Raw genomic sequence first — 15,195 nt, 5'->3', positions numbered from 1 at the left:
GTGAAAGACTACTTACTTACTTATTAGTGCTACATTTGTCACAAGAAGTTTGGCGTTTTTGGCCTTCTTTTCATCCTTAGATGTCGGCGTCATTTTACCGAATCCGCCACGATCGGCTGAAAAATAACACTAGCTCCCTTTTAAGTTAATTTAGGCATGTTAAAGGCACAATAATATACATAAAAGTAAACTTAATAGCCTATTTATGGTACTATTTTAGATGTTTTTCGAGGTTTTGTATGGTATTAAAAACCTCAGATAAAGTGATTATACACAGTATAGGTTGTGTAGAAAAAAGTATCTTGATATGTACAGTATATATAAAGAAAGGAGTTTGTGTTTGCACTTTAGTAAAAACTAGTTCATGATTCGACTCTAACAGAACGATAGTGTAGCAGAGAAGAGAAAGCAGAAAATGCCCGAAGACGAATAACGAAAGAGAAGAACAGGTTGAAACGAGCCTGCAGGGTTGGAGGAATGTTGTGGTGAGACATCACTCTAAACAGAACACACTGTTGTTTGTAACACTCAATAATGTCATGGGTATTTTTGTGGTGAGAGCAGGAACAAGCAGGTTCTTGGTTTGTAACTAGAGACAGTGGAACAAGGCTTTAGGACTTTATATTTGATTCTATCTATTGTTTTGGGAGTTCATTTTTGTCTTTTTGTTTTTTTTACAGACTAACTTACATTCTGTTATGGTTAACATTTTGTTAAATTGAAAAAGATAAAATGTTGTGTTCTGTAAGTATTATTTTTGGGCTGAATTGTAACAGAGTGAGTTGCGTTCTATCACTTTCATTTTGTTGATTTCAAAAGACTGATTTACGAAAAAAAAAAGGTAGGATTTTTTTTCTCAACTATAATAGAAGTGACACTTTTATTTCGTCAATTTATGTACAATTTCTATCATTTTGTTTCTCAACTATAATAGACAATCAGTGGCTTTCTGTCAGAAATATTTTGGGGATAAACTTTTCCTTTCTGCAATTAACAGGGTTGCATTCCATCAGTGTTGTTTGGGGGCAAAGTTTTGTCATTTTGTTTTGGAATCTTTAAACAAGATTGATTTACAAACATTATTTGTAAACAAAATATTTCAAATTTAAGTGGACTAAACAATCCTTTCTGTGATAAATATTTTGGGGCCATGTTTTGTAAATTGTAACTGATTCTAGAGTGCTTTCTGTCAGTATTATTGATGATGATTATCGTACAGTATTATTTTTAGGGGATAAATTGTAACAGATTGAGTTGCGTTCTATCTCTTTTATTTTGGGAAACCTTTTGTCAGTTTCGAAAGACTGATTTAAATAAATTTTGCATTATTTTAGAGCAAATTTTTCTCAACTTTAACAGTCTATTCATCGTACAGTCAGTATTGTTTTGGGGCTAAATTTGAACACAACAAAATACACTCAATAACACACTTAAGACCAAGGGAACAACAAAAGACACCTTAGAACAAACAAAAATGGGGGTTAGATTCATAAAAAAGCCTTAAAAAAGGGATGTTTTGATGAAGCAGTAATTCTAATTTGTGCGAATATAAAGTGAACAGAAAGACGCTGGTGCCAGGATCTCTGCAGCCTGATTATCTTTCGCAGCTTAATTACCTAAATCATGTGATAACTAGCGCCGTTCGTAAAATTGGCTGGTGTTCCCGGGCTTTAGTGCCTTAATAAAATTTGGCTGTACCTCCGTTGATACAACCCGGTCTCGATGGCGGGACGCACACCTCTGAGAAATTTACTGCTCCCACGAACGTGATACCGAAGCAATTAGTGTCTGAGAGATTGGTGGGCACGGTAGATCCTTTCAGCGTGCCTTTGAGCAAACACCGAGGCAACACTTCTTCTCTTTATGGCCTCGTTACTTGTTAAGTCTTGTTTGGTGTTCCCCTCCAAGACTCGGGCGTCACTGGGGAGTTATCGTGACAGAGGCAATATATTTCACCCACATTTTGCATAAAAACCTCCAATAAAGATTAGGGCTGTGGAATACAAACCTTCGAGTGGAGCGTAAAAAAAATACTCCCAGGGGTAAAATTGTGTTGCTTTTGCCAGTGAAAACGCCTGCCCGGGAACTTTGTGTTACTGTGCTAATCAGGGCATCCATAAAAGCGACACCGCCGCAATGTTGTCAATCTTATTTTGTGTCGTCGTGCCAGGCGCTCGTATTGACGAAACTGTAACTTTTTTTTTTTCCTCGCCAGGTTATACGAGGAGCCATGAATGAGAAAATACTGTCGCTTTTATACGGCGTGACATTTTTTTTTTCCTGCGGCGCGCGACACAACAGGAGCGCTATTATACGACAGTGAGGACGCTTTGATGCGGCGTAATAAACAATCCTAAAATGTCAATGAGTGGACTTTTGTGAAGGACGGCGGAGTGTCTGGTGTAAACAAGTCGCCGCGAGTCGGAAGGATTACTCGCCTGTAAGACAGTGTGTAATCGAGCAGCCACCGGGGGACACGGATGGAGCCTCGCAACAATGGCGTGATGAAACCGCTTGTTCGCATGTTTAAATCGGGGGGTTTTAAATAAAACGCTCGTGCACACACGAGATACACGGCCCGGCGTCCGCCCGAGACAAAAGCTAACAAACAAAAAAACGAGGCAGATCGACATTGTGTAGATTGTGTTGGTCCCGCTGGAGCGCAAGCGAATCCACTTATGTATGCAGTTTAATCCACAACAGTTTTAATTTCAGCTAAGACTGGCAAACAAGATGCAGACGCTCGACGGGCCACAAAGGATTCGCTAAATTCCACGAGTCCAGATGATCCCTCTTGTGTCGCCCTTCATTTATTATCTGTCCGCGTACAGCCTCGGTCTTAATTTGACTGAAGAACAGAAATGGAGAGTTAAATTGATTCGGTTGTTTCGATCATCAAAGCGCTCCGAACACATATTTGTGTCGGAACATTTCCTCGCCTGCTCTATGAGGGGAAACCATTTAAATCTGTCACCTCTACAGCTCATTTCACTTAATAGTGCTGAGGAATTAATTTACCAGTAAATTAAAAAGCTTCTCTTTTTGCAGATTCAAGTTATTTTCTGGAATAAAAAACTAACCACTCAGTTAATATGAAACTTCATTCTATGCTTTAATTAAACACTTTTTTTTAAATATATTTTGTGTAAAATATTTTGGACATTTTGAAGAACAAGTTATAACTTGTTGACCCAAAATTCATTTTCTACTCACCCTAATGTCGACTAAGGTTAGGGATTATTTTCAGAAGTTTGAATTTTGGGTGAACTATGCCTTTAAAAGTGCCACAAAACTGGTTCACGGCAGGAGATGGGAGACGGCAGTTGCATTCATTTACATCGTGGTTTGAGTTTCCTTGTAGAGAAAACAGACACAACACGAGTATATTCTCTCATTTTGTAGACATATGAACATGGAAACTGTGGCAGCGGGGCGGGAGACACTTCTGTTTTCACAACCATGAAATTGCACTGTTTTTACAGAGGAGGGAGCCAACCACAAATATGTTTATTATTTTAAACTCCTGCCTAAATGTTTTTAGTTTTAGTTTTAGTTCAAGTGTTCTATGTTAATCTTTGTGTTGTTTTCTTAGTGTTATTTCCTTTGGTCTATGTTCTTTATATTTGCACTTTGTCATTCCTTGCACTTTGTTCTTGCTTTTATGAAACTGGCTGCTGTGAACTGGAAACCAAATTTCCCGAAGGAGATCCCTAGAGAGATCAATAAAGTATATCTATCGATTTAAGTGCTGCTTTTTATTTAAACATGTTCCACCAAAACCCCCAAATTTACATTGTCTACTCCTGAAAACATAAACATAATGTCTCAAATATCCACTACTTCCACCAAAGAGGTTATTTTTTCGATATAAATCTGTTTTGAATTTTCAGGATTGTTTTGAAATGGACTTACTTGCTAGCTTACAACCTAGCTAACATGTGGTCTCTGGCCACAATATGTGTTGTTTTTGGTCACTTATTTGAGTAATAAAAACTTGCCAATATGCGTACATGTGTTTCCCAGTTAGGCATGACTTATTTTTATAATTACATATTCCATCTATTTAAATATACATTTGATTTCAAAAACATATTTTGTTTATAGATACATATGTTTAATTGTATTCATTTTCAGGAGATATTGGCTCCTTGGCAGTGGTATGCACTGGCTCGGTGCTTTCTAGATGTTCAATGGTGTATTAAATTAGGTTATAATTACCTTTGTTGGACTTGAAAGATGAATAATGGAAGAAAATTGATACAAAGAACACTTATAATGCATGAATTCATTCATTCTGCATTTGTTCAAAATGTTGTTTTTATGTTTTGCTTCTGAAACAGAATGTATTCTTTATTTCTTACGTCAAACTATGCCATTATTTCAGAAACTATGTATAGCAAGGGTAAATGTACTTTAATAAACTTGTAGAATCCATTACTATTCTACAAGGAAACTCTATATCTGATGTGTTTTTCGCTGCAGGGGCTCATTAGCCGGAGAACATCCTCAGAATGGAATAAAAGAATATTCCAGAAAGTGATTCCAACACTTTTCGTTCATATGTCTTTCAGGTTGGCTCTGAGCACTCTCTCCAAAATGAACAGCAACTCCTCCGATGAATTTTTCCAGGCTACAAATCATGCGGAAGAAACCTTCCGTAAGATGGAGACCTACCTCCAGCACAAGCAGCTGTGCGACGTCCTCTTGATCGCGGGGGATCATAAAATACCAGCCCACAGGTTCGTGTTCAACCTTCAGCTCCTGCTTTCCTGCGCCTGCTTTGGTTAAAAGCTGCACATTCACATCATGTCTTCACTTCATTTCACCACCGATCGGATTGAAAAGTAGCTTTGGTCTGAACTTTCAGGTCGAACCGAATCAAAGCTATCAAAGAGATTCTCGGGTGACGGATAACAGGAGCGGGAAGAAGTGGGATGAGTCATTGTTCAGTGGTCTGCATGTAAACGTTCATCGAATTAAAATCTTCTTGTAGGAGCAGAGACGTGGACACATGTTCTGCCTGCTGGTGTCGATATTGGGAGCACTTTGATTGAGTTACTTAATTAAACATTTTCAATTATCTGGTTCACTGGGCGTGTGCGGGAAATTGCGATTTCCCTGTTCCTGCTCTTAGAGTCGAACAGAAGAAAAGTGTCCTTCTCGAGACTTTTTTCCTCATGCATTTGCGTGAATTATTGTCGTGAAAACAATAATTAAAAATGAGTAAATGATCCGCAAATTCATTTTATGTGTCTTGACGTTTGGCTCAAATCACAGTAAATTAATGTTGATATGTTGACCTATAAAGATGTCAGTGTTTGAGCTGAACATACTGATGTCAACAGTGATGCTGGAGGATAATGTTCAACAGACAACAAACACAGTGATAATTAAAACGTATTGAGCCTCAAAGCATAACAAATAACTAGACAATTCCCCGTCGGGAACACACGAGAGTGTTGCTGTGCGCTTTGCCCGTGACAAAAAAACCATGAAAGCTACAAAGGAGTCAAATCCCACGTTGATAATTTTTATCTACATTTTAAAGTTTGAATGGTGTTTCTACGTGAACGTATGCCAGAGCAGGAGAAGGTTTTTGCGACTTATGTCGCGAAAAATGTACATTCTAGTGCTTTGCACTAATAATGTTACATTCAGACTCATACTTACTGTTACGAAGAATTTAGAGTTAACTTTCCTGAAGCATGTTGACTTTTTCAAATAAAAAAAGGTAAGATAACTATTTTTCTAAGAGGGAATTAATGGATTAATTTAACCAGAAAAAACAGGAAAAATCGGTCGTTTTGTTAAAACAAAAAGTCCAGAACTTTAAAATGAATAAAATATTAGAGAAAGGATTTTCAAAGTGGATTAATGTTCATGTTTGTATGGTGATGTATAAAGATGCTAATGTTTAAAATGAGATAAGAAACATAGTGTATTGATGTCAAAAATGATAAAGAAACTAATAGAAACATTAAAGGGAAATATTGTGTTTAATAGAGGACGACAAACACAGAGATAATTACAGTAGATTGAAGATAAAAACAATTATACTTCCTGTTTCGGACGGCTTGGCAAATATACATATTTTGAATTACGGTACAAAGTTATGTTATTAACAAAGCTGTCATAACATATCATATTTCATTTTCCACAATCTGATTCATGACCTCATCAGTATTAATCCTTCATTCAGACAATAGAAGTCTAGAAACAGAAAATTTGTTCAACTGCTGCAAACCGGGACATGGCAACTATTTTTTAGCGAGTGCTCATGGGAAATGCCGGCTCCCGTAAAGAAAACAAGTGTATTATTGCTTGTTCTGTGAAAACAGAAAGTGCAGAACTTCAAAAAATGGATAGAATAACGGAGAAAGGAATTATTTCCCTGTACGTTTCAAAAGCAAAGGTACACGAAAATCATAGTTTCAAATTCATCTTTCCGTTCATTTTTCAACTTTAAATTCAATGCATCACACCTTGTATACACAGGGTGGAAGATGTTGATGAACTATATGGTTGTGACAAAATAATACGATCATATATTCTGAATTATTTAGAATAATGAACAGCAACTCAGTTCCTGATTTTTTTCAACATGTCATTTGGCCACGATGAGAGTGAAAGCTAAGCACGATATGCATGTACTACTTGTGTACTTACTTACTTTAATTAACAATGTAACTTTATACTCTTTGTGTTTTAAATTAGGAATCCTTAAAGAAATATCGTCATCATGCATTTTCAAGAGGTGTTTAATGATGATAAAGACCTTGAATGTGCATATGTGAAAAACAGATGTGAAAGGGAGAGGAAATGGTTACTTGACACTTCACCACTTCTCATTACTTTTGAAGCTTCCCTATTATGAAACGTAAAGATGTATATCTGATTATTCAAAGAGAAAGATGAAGACCACGAGTCAGACTGTAATCTTTCATTCACGGATGTAGAACTAGATTAATAAAACGTTCCATCATATCCGCCGCAATCACATTAATTGATTTTTTCTTTTTCCCATTAATGGCAGATTGGTCTTAAGTGCAGTGTCGGACTATTTTGCCGCCATGTTCACCAGCGACGTGAGGGAAGCCAAGCAAGAGGAGATCAAGATGGAAGGAGTGGACCCGGGAGCTCTGAGATCACTGGTTCACTTCGCCTACTCTGGTGAGTGCTCGTAAACGCCACATCTTGTAAGCCGGGATGAGAATTCCCACATAAAAATGGATCGATGCGCTTGTTGCCGATTCTATGGACACAAAACATGTGTCGCAATTGGAAACGAAACGTTTATTTTTAAATGCGTCTTTGTGTTCATAAATATAATCAATATAACGTTGTAGCGTTTCTTAAGAATGTTCAGAATGTTGAGCCAGTTAAAGGTTTTAATCCGATTTGTATCGGAATTAAATATTTATTTATGAAATTTCATTTTCAGCTTTAGGAGACAAAATTAATTAAAATAATGCTGCTGGAGTCCACTGTATCCTCTCGTCCTCAGTCATTGTCAGGGTCTTTCGGGATTTCATTGTTCCTTGAGCTGTAATAGACATAATGACTGCTGCCATCTAGCGACTGGAAGTTTAATTGCGACACAAAAATGAACAAACACTGCTAATATTTCTAAGGTGAATTGAAGAAAACAATTGAATTAATTTAGACAATATTTATCGAAATGTAACCAATAAATTCATACATATATGCTATTAAATATCTATACAGAATCCTAAAAATAACACATATCTGTAATATTATATGTTTATATCCCTTGTGTTACCTCAGGGGTCAAGATGACCCAAAGGCCCGAAAACAAATGTGTTAATAGTATCTCTTTTGTGAAAATCGATGCGCTTGTTGCCGATTCTATGGACACAAAACATGTGTCACAATTGAAAACGAAACGTTTATTTTTAAATGCGTCTTTGTGTTCATAAATATAATCAATATAACGTTGTACCGTTTCTAAGAATGTTCAGAATGTTGAGCCAGTTACAGGTTTTAATCCGATTTGTATCGGAATTAAATATTTATTTATGAAATTTCATTTTCAGCTTTAGGAGACAAAATTAATTAAAATAATGCTGCTGGAGTCCACTGTATCCTCTCGTCCTCAGTCATTATAAGGGTCTTTCGGGATTTCATTGTTCCTTTAGCTGTGAAGGACATAATGACTGCTGCCATCTAGCGGCTGGAAGTTTAATTGCGACACAAAAATGAACAAACACTGCTTATATTTCTAAGGTGAATTGAAGAAAATAATTGAATTAATTTAGACAATATTTATCGAAATGTAACCAATAAATTCATACATATATGCTGTTAAATATCTATACAGAATCCTAAAAATAACACATATCTGTAATATTATATGTTTATATCCCTTGTGTTACCTCAGGGGTCAAGATGACCCAAAGGCCCGAAAACAAATGTGTTAATAGTATCTCTTTTGTTAAAATCGATGCGCTTGTTGCCGATTCTATGGACACAAAACATGTGTCACAATTGGAAACGAAACGTTTATTTTTAAATGCGTCTTTGTGTTCATAAATATAATCAATATAACGTTGTAGCGTTTCTTAAGAATGTTCAGAATGTTGAGCCAGTTAAAGGTTTTAATCCGATTTGTATCGGAATTAAATATTTATTTATGAAATTTCATTTTCAGCTTTAGGAGACAAAATTAATTAAAATAATGCTGCTGGAGTCCACTGTATCCTCTCGTCCTCAGTCATTATAAGGGTCTTTCGGGATTTCATTGTTCCTTGAGCTGTAAAGGACATAATGACTGCTGCCATCTAGCGGCTGGAAGTTTAATTGCGACACAAAAATGAACAAACACTGCTTATATTTCTAAGGTGAATTGAAGAAAATAATTGAATTAATTTAGACAATATTTATCGAAATGTAACCAATAAATTCATACATATATGCTGTTAAATATCTATACAGTATCCTAAAAATAACACATATCTGTAATATTATATGTTTATATCCCTTGTGTTACCTCAGGGGTCAAGATGACCCAAAGGCCCGAAAACAAATGTGTTAATAGTATCTCTTTTGTGAAAATCGATGCGCTTGTTGCCGATTCTATGGACACAAAACATGTGTCACAATTGGAAACGAAACGTTTATTTTTAAATGCGTCTTTGTGTTCATAAATATAATCAATATAACGTTGTAGCGTTTCTTAAGAATGTTCAGAATGTTGAGCCAGTTAAAGGTTTTAATCCGATTTGTATCGGAATTAAATATTTATTTATGAAATTTCATTTTCAGCTTTAGGAGACAAAATTAATTAAAATAATGCTGCTGGAGTCCACTGTATCCTCTCGTCCTCAGTCATTGTCAGGGTCTTTCGGGATTTCATTGTTCCTTGAGCTGTAATGGACATAATGACTGCTGCCATCTAGCGGCTGGAAGTTTAATTGCGACACAAAAATGAACAAACACTGCTAATATTTCTAAGGTGAATTGAAGAAAACAATTGAATTAATTTAGACAATATTTATCGAAATGTAACCAATAAATTCATACATATATGCTATTAAATATCTATACAGAATCCTAAAAATAACACATATCTGTAATATTATATGTTTATATCCCTTGTGTTACCTCAGGGGTCAAGATGACCCAAAGGCCCGAAAACAAATGTGTTAATAGTATCTCTTTTGTTAAAATCGATTCGCTTGTTGCCGATTCTATGGACAAAAAACATGTGTCACAATTGGAAACGAAACGTTTATTTTTAAATGCGTCTTTGTGTTCATAAATATAATCAATATAACGTTGTAGCGTTTCTTAAGAATGTTCAGAATGTTGAGCCAGTTAAAGGTTTTAATCCGATTTGTATCGGAATTAAATATTTATTTATGAAATTTCATTTTCAGCTTTAGGAGACAAAATTAATTAAAATAATGCTGCTGGAGTCCACTGTATCCTCTCGTCCTCAGTCATTGTCAGGGTCTTTCGGGATTTCATTGTTCCTTGAGCTGTAATGGACATAATGACTGCTGCCATCTAGCGGCTGGAAGTTTAATTGCGACACAAAAATGAACAAACACTGCTAATATTTCTAAGGTGAATTGAAGAAAACAATTGAATTAATTTAGACAATATTTATCGAAATGTAACCAATAAATTCATACATATATGCTGTTAAATATCTATACAGTATCCTAAAAATAACACATATCTGTAATATTATATGTTTATATCCCTTGTGTTACCTCAGGGGTCAAGATGACCCAAAGGCCCGAAAACAAATGTGTTAATAGTATCTCTTTTGTTAAAATCGATTCGCTTGTTGCCGATTCCATGGACACAAAACATGTGTCACAATTGAAAACGAAACGTTTATTTTTAAATGCGTCTTTGTGTTCATAAATATAATCAATATAACGTAATAGCGTTTCCTAAGAATGTTCAGAATGTAGAGCCAGTTAAAGGTTTTAATCCGATTTGTATCCGAATTAAATATTTATTTATGAAATTTCATTTTCAGCTGTAGGAGACAAAATTAATTAAAATAATGCTGCTGGAGTCCACTGTATCCTCTCGTCCTCAGTCATTGTCAGGGTCTTTCGGGATTTCATTGTTCCTTGAGCTGTGAAGGACACAATGACTGCTGCCATCTAGCGACTGGAAGTTTAATTGCGACACAAAAATGAACAAACACTGCTAATATTTCTAAGGTGAATTGAAGAAAATAATTGAATTAATTTAGACAATATTTATCGAAAGTAACCAATAAATTCATACATATATGCTATTAAATATCTATACAGTATCCTAAAAATAACACATATCTGTAATATTATATGTTTATATCCCTTGTGTTACCTCAGGGGTCAAGATGACCCAAAGGCCCGAAAACAAATGTGTTAATAGTATCTCTTTTGTTAAAATCGATGCGCTTGTTGCCGATTCTATGGACACAAAACATGTGTCACAATTGGAAACAAAACGTTTATTTTTAAATGCGTCTTTGTGTTCATAAATATAATCAATACGTAACAATACGTAACAACAATAACGTTGTAGCGTTTCTTAAGAATGTTCAGAATGTTGAGCCAGTTAAAGGCTTTAATCCGATTTGTATCGGAATTAAATATTTATTTATGAAATTTCATTTTCAGCTTTAGGAGACAAAATTAATTAAAATAATGCTGCTGGAGTCCACTGTATCCTCTCGTCCTCAGTCATTGTCAGGGTCTTTCGGGATTTCATTGTTCCTTGAGCTGTGAAGGACATAATGACTGCTGCCATCTAGCGGCTGGAAGTTTAATTGCGACACAAAAATGAACAAACACTGCTAATATTTCTAAGGTGAATTGAAGAAAACAATTGAATTAATTTAGACAATATTTATCGAAATGTAACCAATAAATTCATACATATATGCTGTTAAATATCTATACAGTATCCTAAAAATTACACATATCTGTAATATTATATGTTTATATCCCTTGTGTTACCTCAGGGGTCAAGATGACCCAAAGGCCCGAATACAAATGTGTTAATAGTATCTCTTTTGTTAAAATCGATTCGCTTGTTGCTGATTCTATGGACACAAAACATGTGTCACAATTGGAAACGAAACGTTTATTTTTAAATGCGTCTTTGTGTTCATAAATATAATCAATATAACGTTATAGCGTTTCCTAAGAATGTTCAGAATGTTGAGCCAGTTAAAGGTTTTAATCCGATTTGTATCGGAATTAAATATTTATTTATGAAATTTCATTTTCAGCTTTAGGAGACAAAATTAATTAAAATAATGCTGCTAGAGTCCACTGTATCCTCTAGTCCTCAGTCATTGTCAGGGTCTTTCGGGATTTCATTGTTCCTTGATCTGTGAAGGACATAATGAGTGCTGCCATCTAGCGGCTGGAAGTTTAATTGCGACACAAAATGAACAAACACTGCTAATATTTCTAAGGTGAATTGAAGAAAATAATTGAATTTATTTAGACAATATTTATTGAAATGTAACCAATAAATTCATACATATATGCTATTAAATATCTATACAGTATCTTAAAAATAACACATATCTGTAATATTATATGTATATATCCCTTGTGTTACCTCAGGGGTCAAGATGACCCAAAGGCCCGAAAACAAATGTGTTAATAGTATCTCTTTTGTTTAAATCGATTCGCTTGTTGCCGATTCTATGGACACAAAACATGTGTCACAATTGGAAACGAAACGTTTATTTTTAAATGCGTCTTTGTGTTCATAAATATAATCAATATAACGTTGTACCGTTTCTAAGAATGTTCAGAATGTTGAGCCAGTTACAGGTTTTAATCCGATTTGTATCCGAATTAAATAAATTTATTTATGAAATTTCATTTTCAGCTGTAGGAGACAAAATTAATTAAAAATAATGCTGCTGGAGTCCACTGTATCCTCTCGTCCTCAGTCATTGTCAGGGTCTTTCGGGATTTCATTGTTCCTTGAGCTGTAATGGACATAATGACTGCTGCCATCTAGCGGCTGGAAGTTTAATTGCGACACAAAAATGAACAAACACTGCTAATATTTCTAAGGTGAATTGAAGAAAACAATTGAATTAATTTAGACAATATTTATCGAAATGTAACCAATAAATTCATACATATATGCTGTTAAATATCTATACAGTATCCTAAAAATAACACATATCTGTAATATTATATGTTTATATCCCTTGTGTTACCTCAGGGGTCAAGATGACCCAAAGGCCCGAAAACAAATGTGTTAATAGTATCTCTTTTGTTAAAATCGATTCGCTTGTTGCCGATTCCATGGACACAAAACATGTGTCACAATTGAAAACGAAACGTTTATTTTTAAATGCGTCTTTGTGTTCATAAATATAATCAATATAACGTTGTAGCGTTTCCTAAGGATGTTCAGAATGTTGAGCCAGTTAAAGGTTTTTTGGATCCAAATTAAATATTTATTTATGTCATTTTATTTTCAGCTGTAGGAGACAAAATTCATTAAAATAATGTATTTTTATTGCTGTTTATGAAATAAACCTTCTAGCATCAATTTTCTAAATTACATTTTTTTCAGATGGTAACTTTAGTGTATTTGACTCTGATTTCATAAAAGCTTTATTGTCTTTCTCGATAATGTAGTAAATGCACCGCCTGCCGAGACGCCATCTTGAGTCATCACATAAAAAAAACAACCTGTCTTGTGACATTGCAGGTGTCCTTGAGCTGAAGGAGGAGACCATCGAGAGTTTATTGGCAGCAGCTTGCCTCCTCCAGCTCCCTCAAGTCATCCAGGTCTGCTGCAGCTTCCTCATGAAGCAGCTCCACCCGTCCAACTGTCTGGGCATTCGCTCCTTCGCCGACGCCCAGGGCTGCGTGGACCTGCTCAACGTCGCGCACACTTTCACTATGGTATGTACCGACGGATAGAAAAAAAATGATTGAAAAATCAAACGCAAACATTGTCCGGCTCAGAATTCCTTTGACAAAACCCGAGACAAATCTGTGGGACTGAGCAAAGCGGCAAATAAACAGATATTATATAGATTACTGCGGAGGATTTGAGCGGTGAAATCTATTTTCTTGCCAATGCAAACATCGAGGACATAATAGCTGCGACATATTATAATGAAAGGCTGAATTAATAGAGGATAGTGAAAGAGTTTGCCGCCACAAGGAGGCGCTCATTTCCCGTTGAAAGAGAAATATTACATTACATTACATTATTTTTTAAATATATGGGAGTGTGTTTTGGCAAGAATCTGGCGATACGATAAACATCACGATACAGGGACAACGACACGATATATTGTGATATTCTAGATACAAGGATATGTCCTCAGTATTGTCGAGTACTTGACTCTGGTGTTGCAGTATTTACAGACCACATGACTCTTGACGAAGTCGTAACTGCTTTCATTTGTTTTTAAAACAAAATATGTCCAAGCATCAGCTTTAAACGCTGCTGGAGTCACTGTATCCTCTCGTCCTCAGTCATTTTCAGGATCTTTCAGGATTTCATTGTTCCTTTAGCTGCAGAGGACTTAATGACTGCTGCCATCTAGCGTCCGGAAGTTTAATTGCGACACAAAATTGAACAAACACCGTAATATTTTGAAGGTGAATTGAAAAAAAAGAAAGAGTTATTAATATAATTATAATAATAATATTATTAATAATATTCATGGAAATGTAACCAATACATTTGTATATAAATATTGACAAATTGCTGTTAAATATCTATACAGTATCCTAAAAATAACACATATTTGTCTGTATCTGTAATATTATATGTATATATCCCTTTTGTTATTTCAGGGATCAATGTGAACCGAAGGCCAGAAAACAAATGTGTTCATGGTATCCCTTTTGTTGTCTCTGGGTCATGTTAAAGGGTTTTTTAGGCCTTTGGGTCACTTTGACCCTGAGTTAACACAAGGGTTAACTATTATATTCACCGACACCCTTGTGTCCACCGAGTCATTTTACGTTTCCTGCCGGATGGTTCTGTCGAAGGTAGATTCATGTTTATTGTCATTGTCCAGTGATGTGTCGTTGAAGCTTCATGAAGCAGTGTCTTATTAGTCAGACCTCTGTAGGTGGCGCCATCAGTTAAACAGTGATTTGATAGATAGATAGTTCTATCTGGATAGTTTCCTCAAAAGTAGATTCATGTTGATTTATTTGGTGATCTATAAAGATGCCAGTGATTAAGATAAGATAAGGGACAGAGATTATAGTTGACAAGAATCAAACAGAGACTTCTTATAACAATAAAACTGAGGAAAAGAGAAGGAATTTAATGGGAATTTGATACTAATTGGTAATTATAGCATCAGTTTGACAAGTGACCAGTGAGAGCTAAAAGTTTTTGACTCCTGCTTGCTCTATAAAGTTGTGTTCGCGAACCAGCTAAACAGGAAATCATATATATCTCAGACAATGTTTGGATTCAAATGACCTCGTAACCTGTAAAATAATGAATATTTGTTTTTTCCGGATCTCATTTGCCACCGGGCTCATTTGAATAGAAATGGAAAAGTGACTCGGTTTCAGTCGATCTAATTGGATGACACGGCTGTCGGAGACGCAGCCGCGTGTCGATTGGTCGGCCGAGCGTGATTTCGATACATTCCTGGATGCGAGATATTTGCATCGGATTAGGATTCACGGGCGGACTTTCCCCCCGATAGCACCT

At 35.6% G+C, this 15,195-nt stretch overlaps 1 protein-coding gene across 1 annotated transcript in view; it reads left to right on the top strand.

Annotated features, from left to right (window-relative positions):
- Window positions 1-15,195, top strand: part of klhl4 (kelch-like family member 4) — a 40,237-nt gene that overhangs the window by 10,713 nt on the left and 14,329 nt on the right. Inside the window, exons 2-4 of the mRNA XM_087798746.1 lie at window positions 4,572-4,739; window positions 7,034-7,170; window positions 13,213-13,409. Coding sequence (XP_087654872.1) covers window positions 4,572-4,739; window positions 7,034-7,170; window positions 13,213-13,409 — 502 coding nt within the window. The remainder of the gene's footprint in view (window positions 1-4,571; window positions 4,740-7,033; window positions 7,171-13,212; window positions 13,410-15,195) is intronic.

Source organism: Callionymus lyra, chromosome 9 (assembly GCF_982586985.1).
Source record: "Callionymus lyra chromosome 9, fCalLyr1.hap1.1, whole genome shotgun sequence".
Classification (NCBI taxonomy): Eukaryota; Metazoa; Chordata; class Actinopteri; order Syngnathiformes; family Callionymidae; genus Callionymus; species Callionymus lyra.
This window is presented reverse-complemented; position numbering and strand designations above follow the sequence as displayed.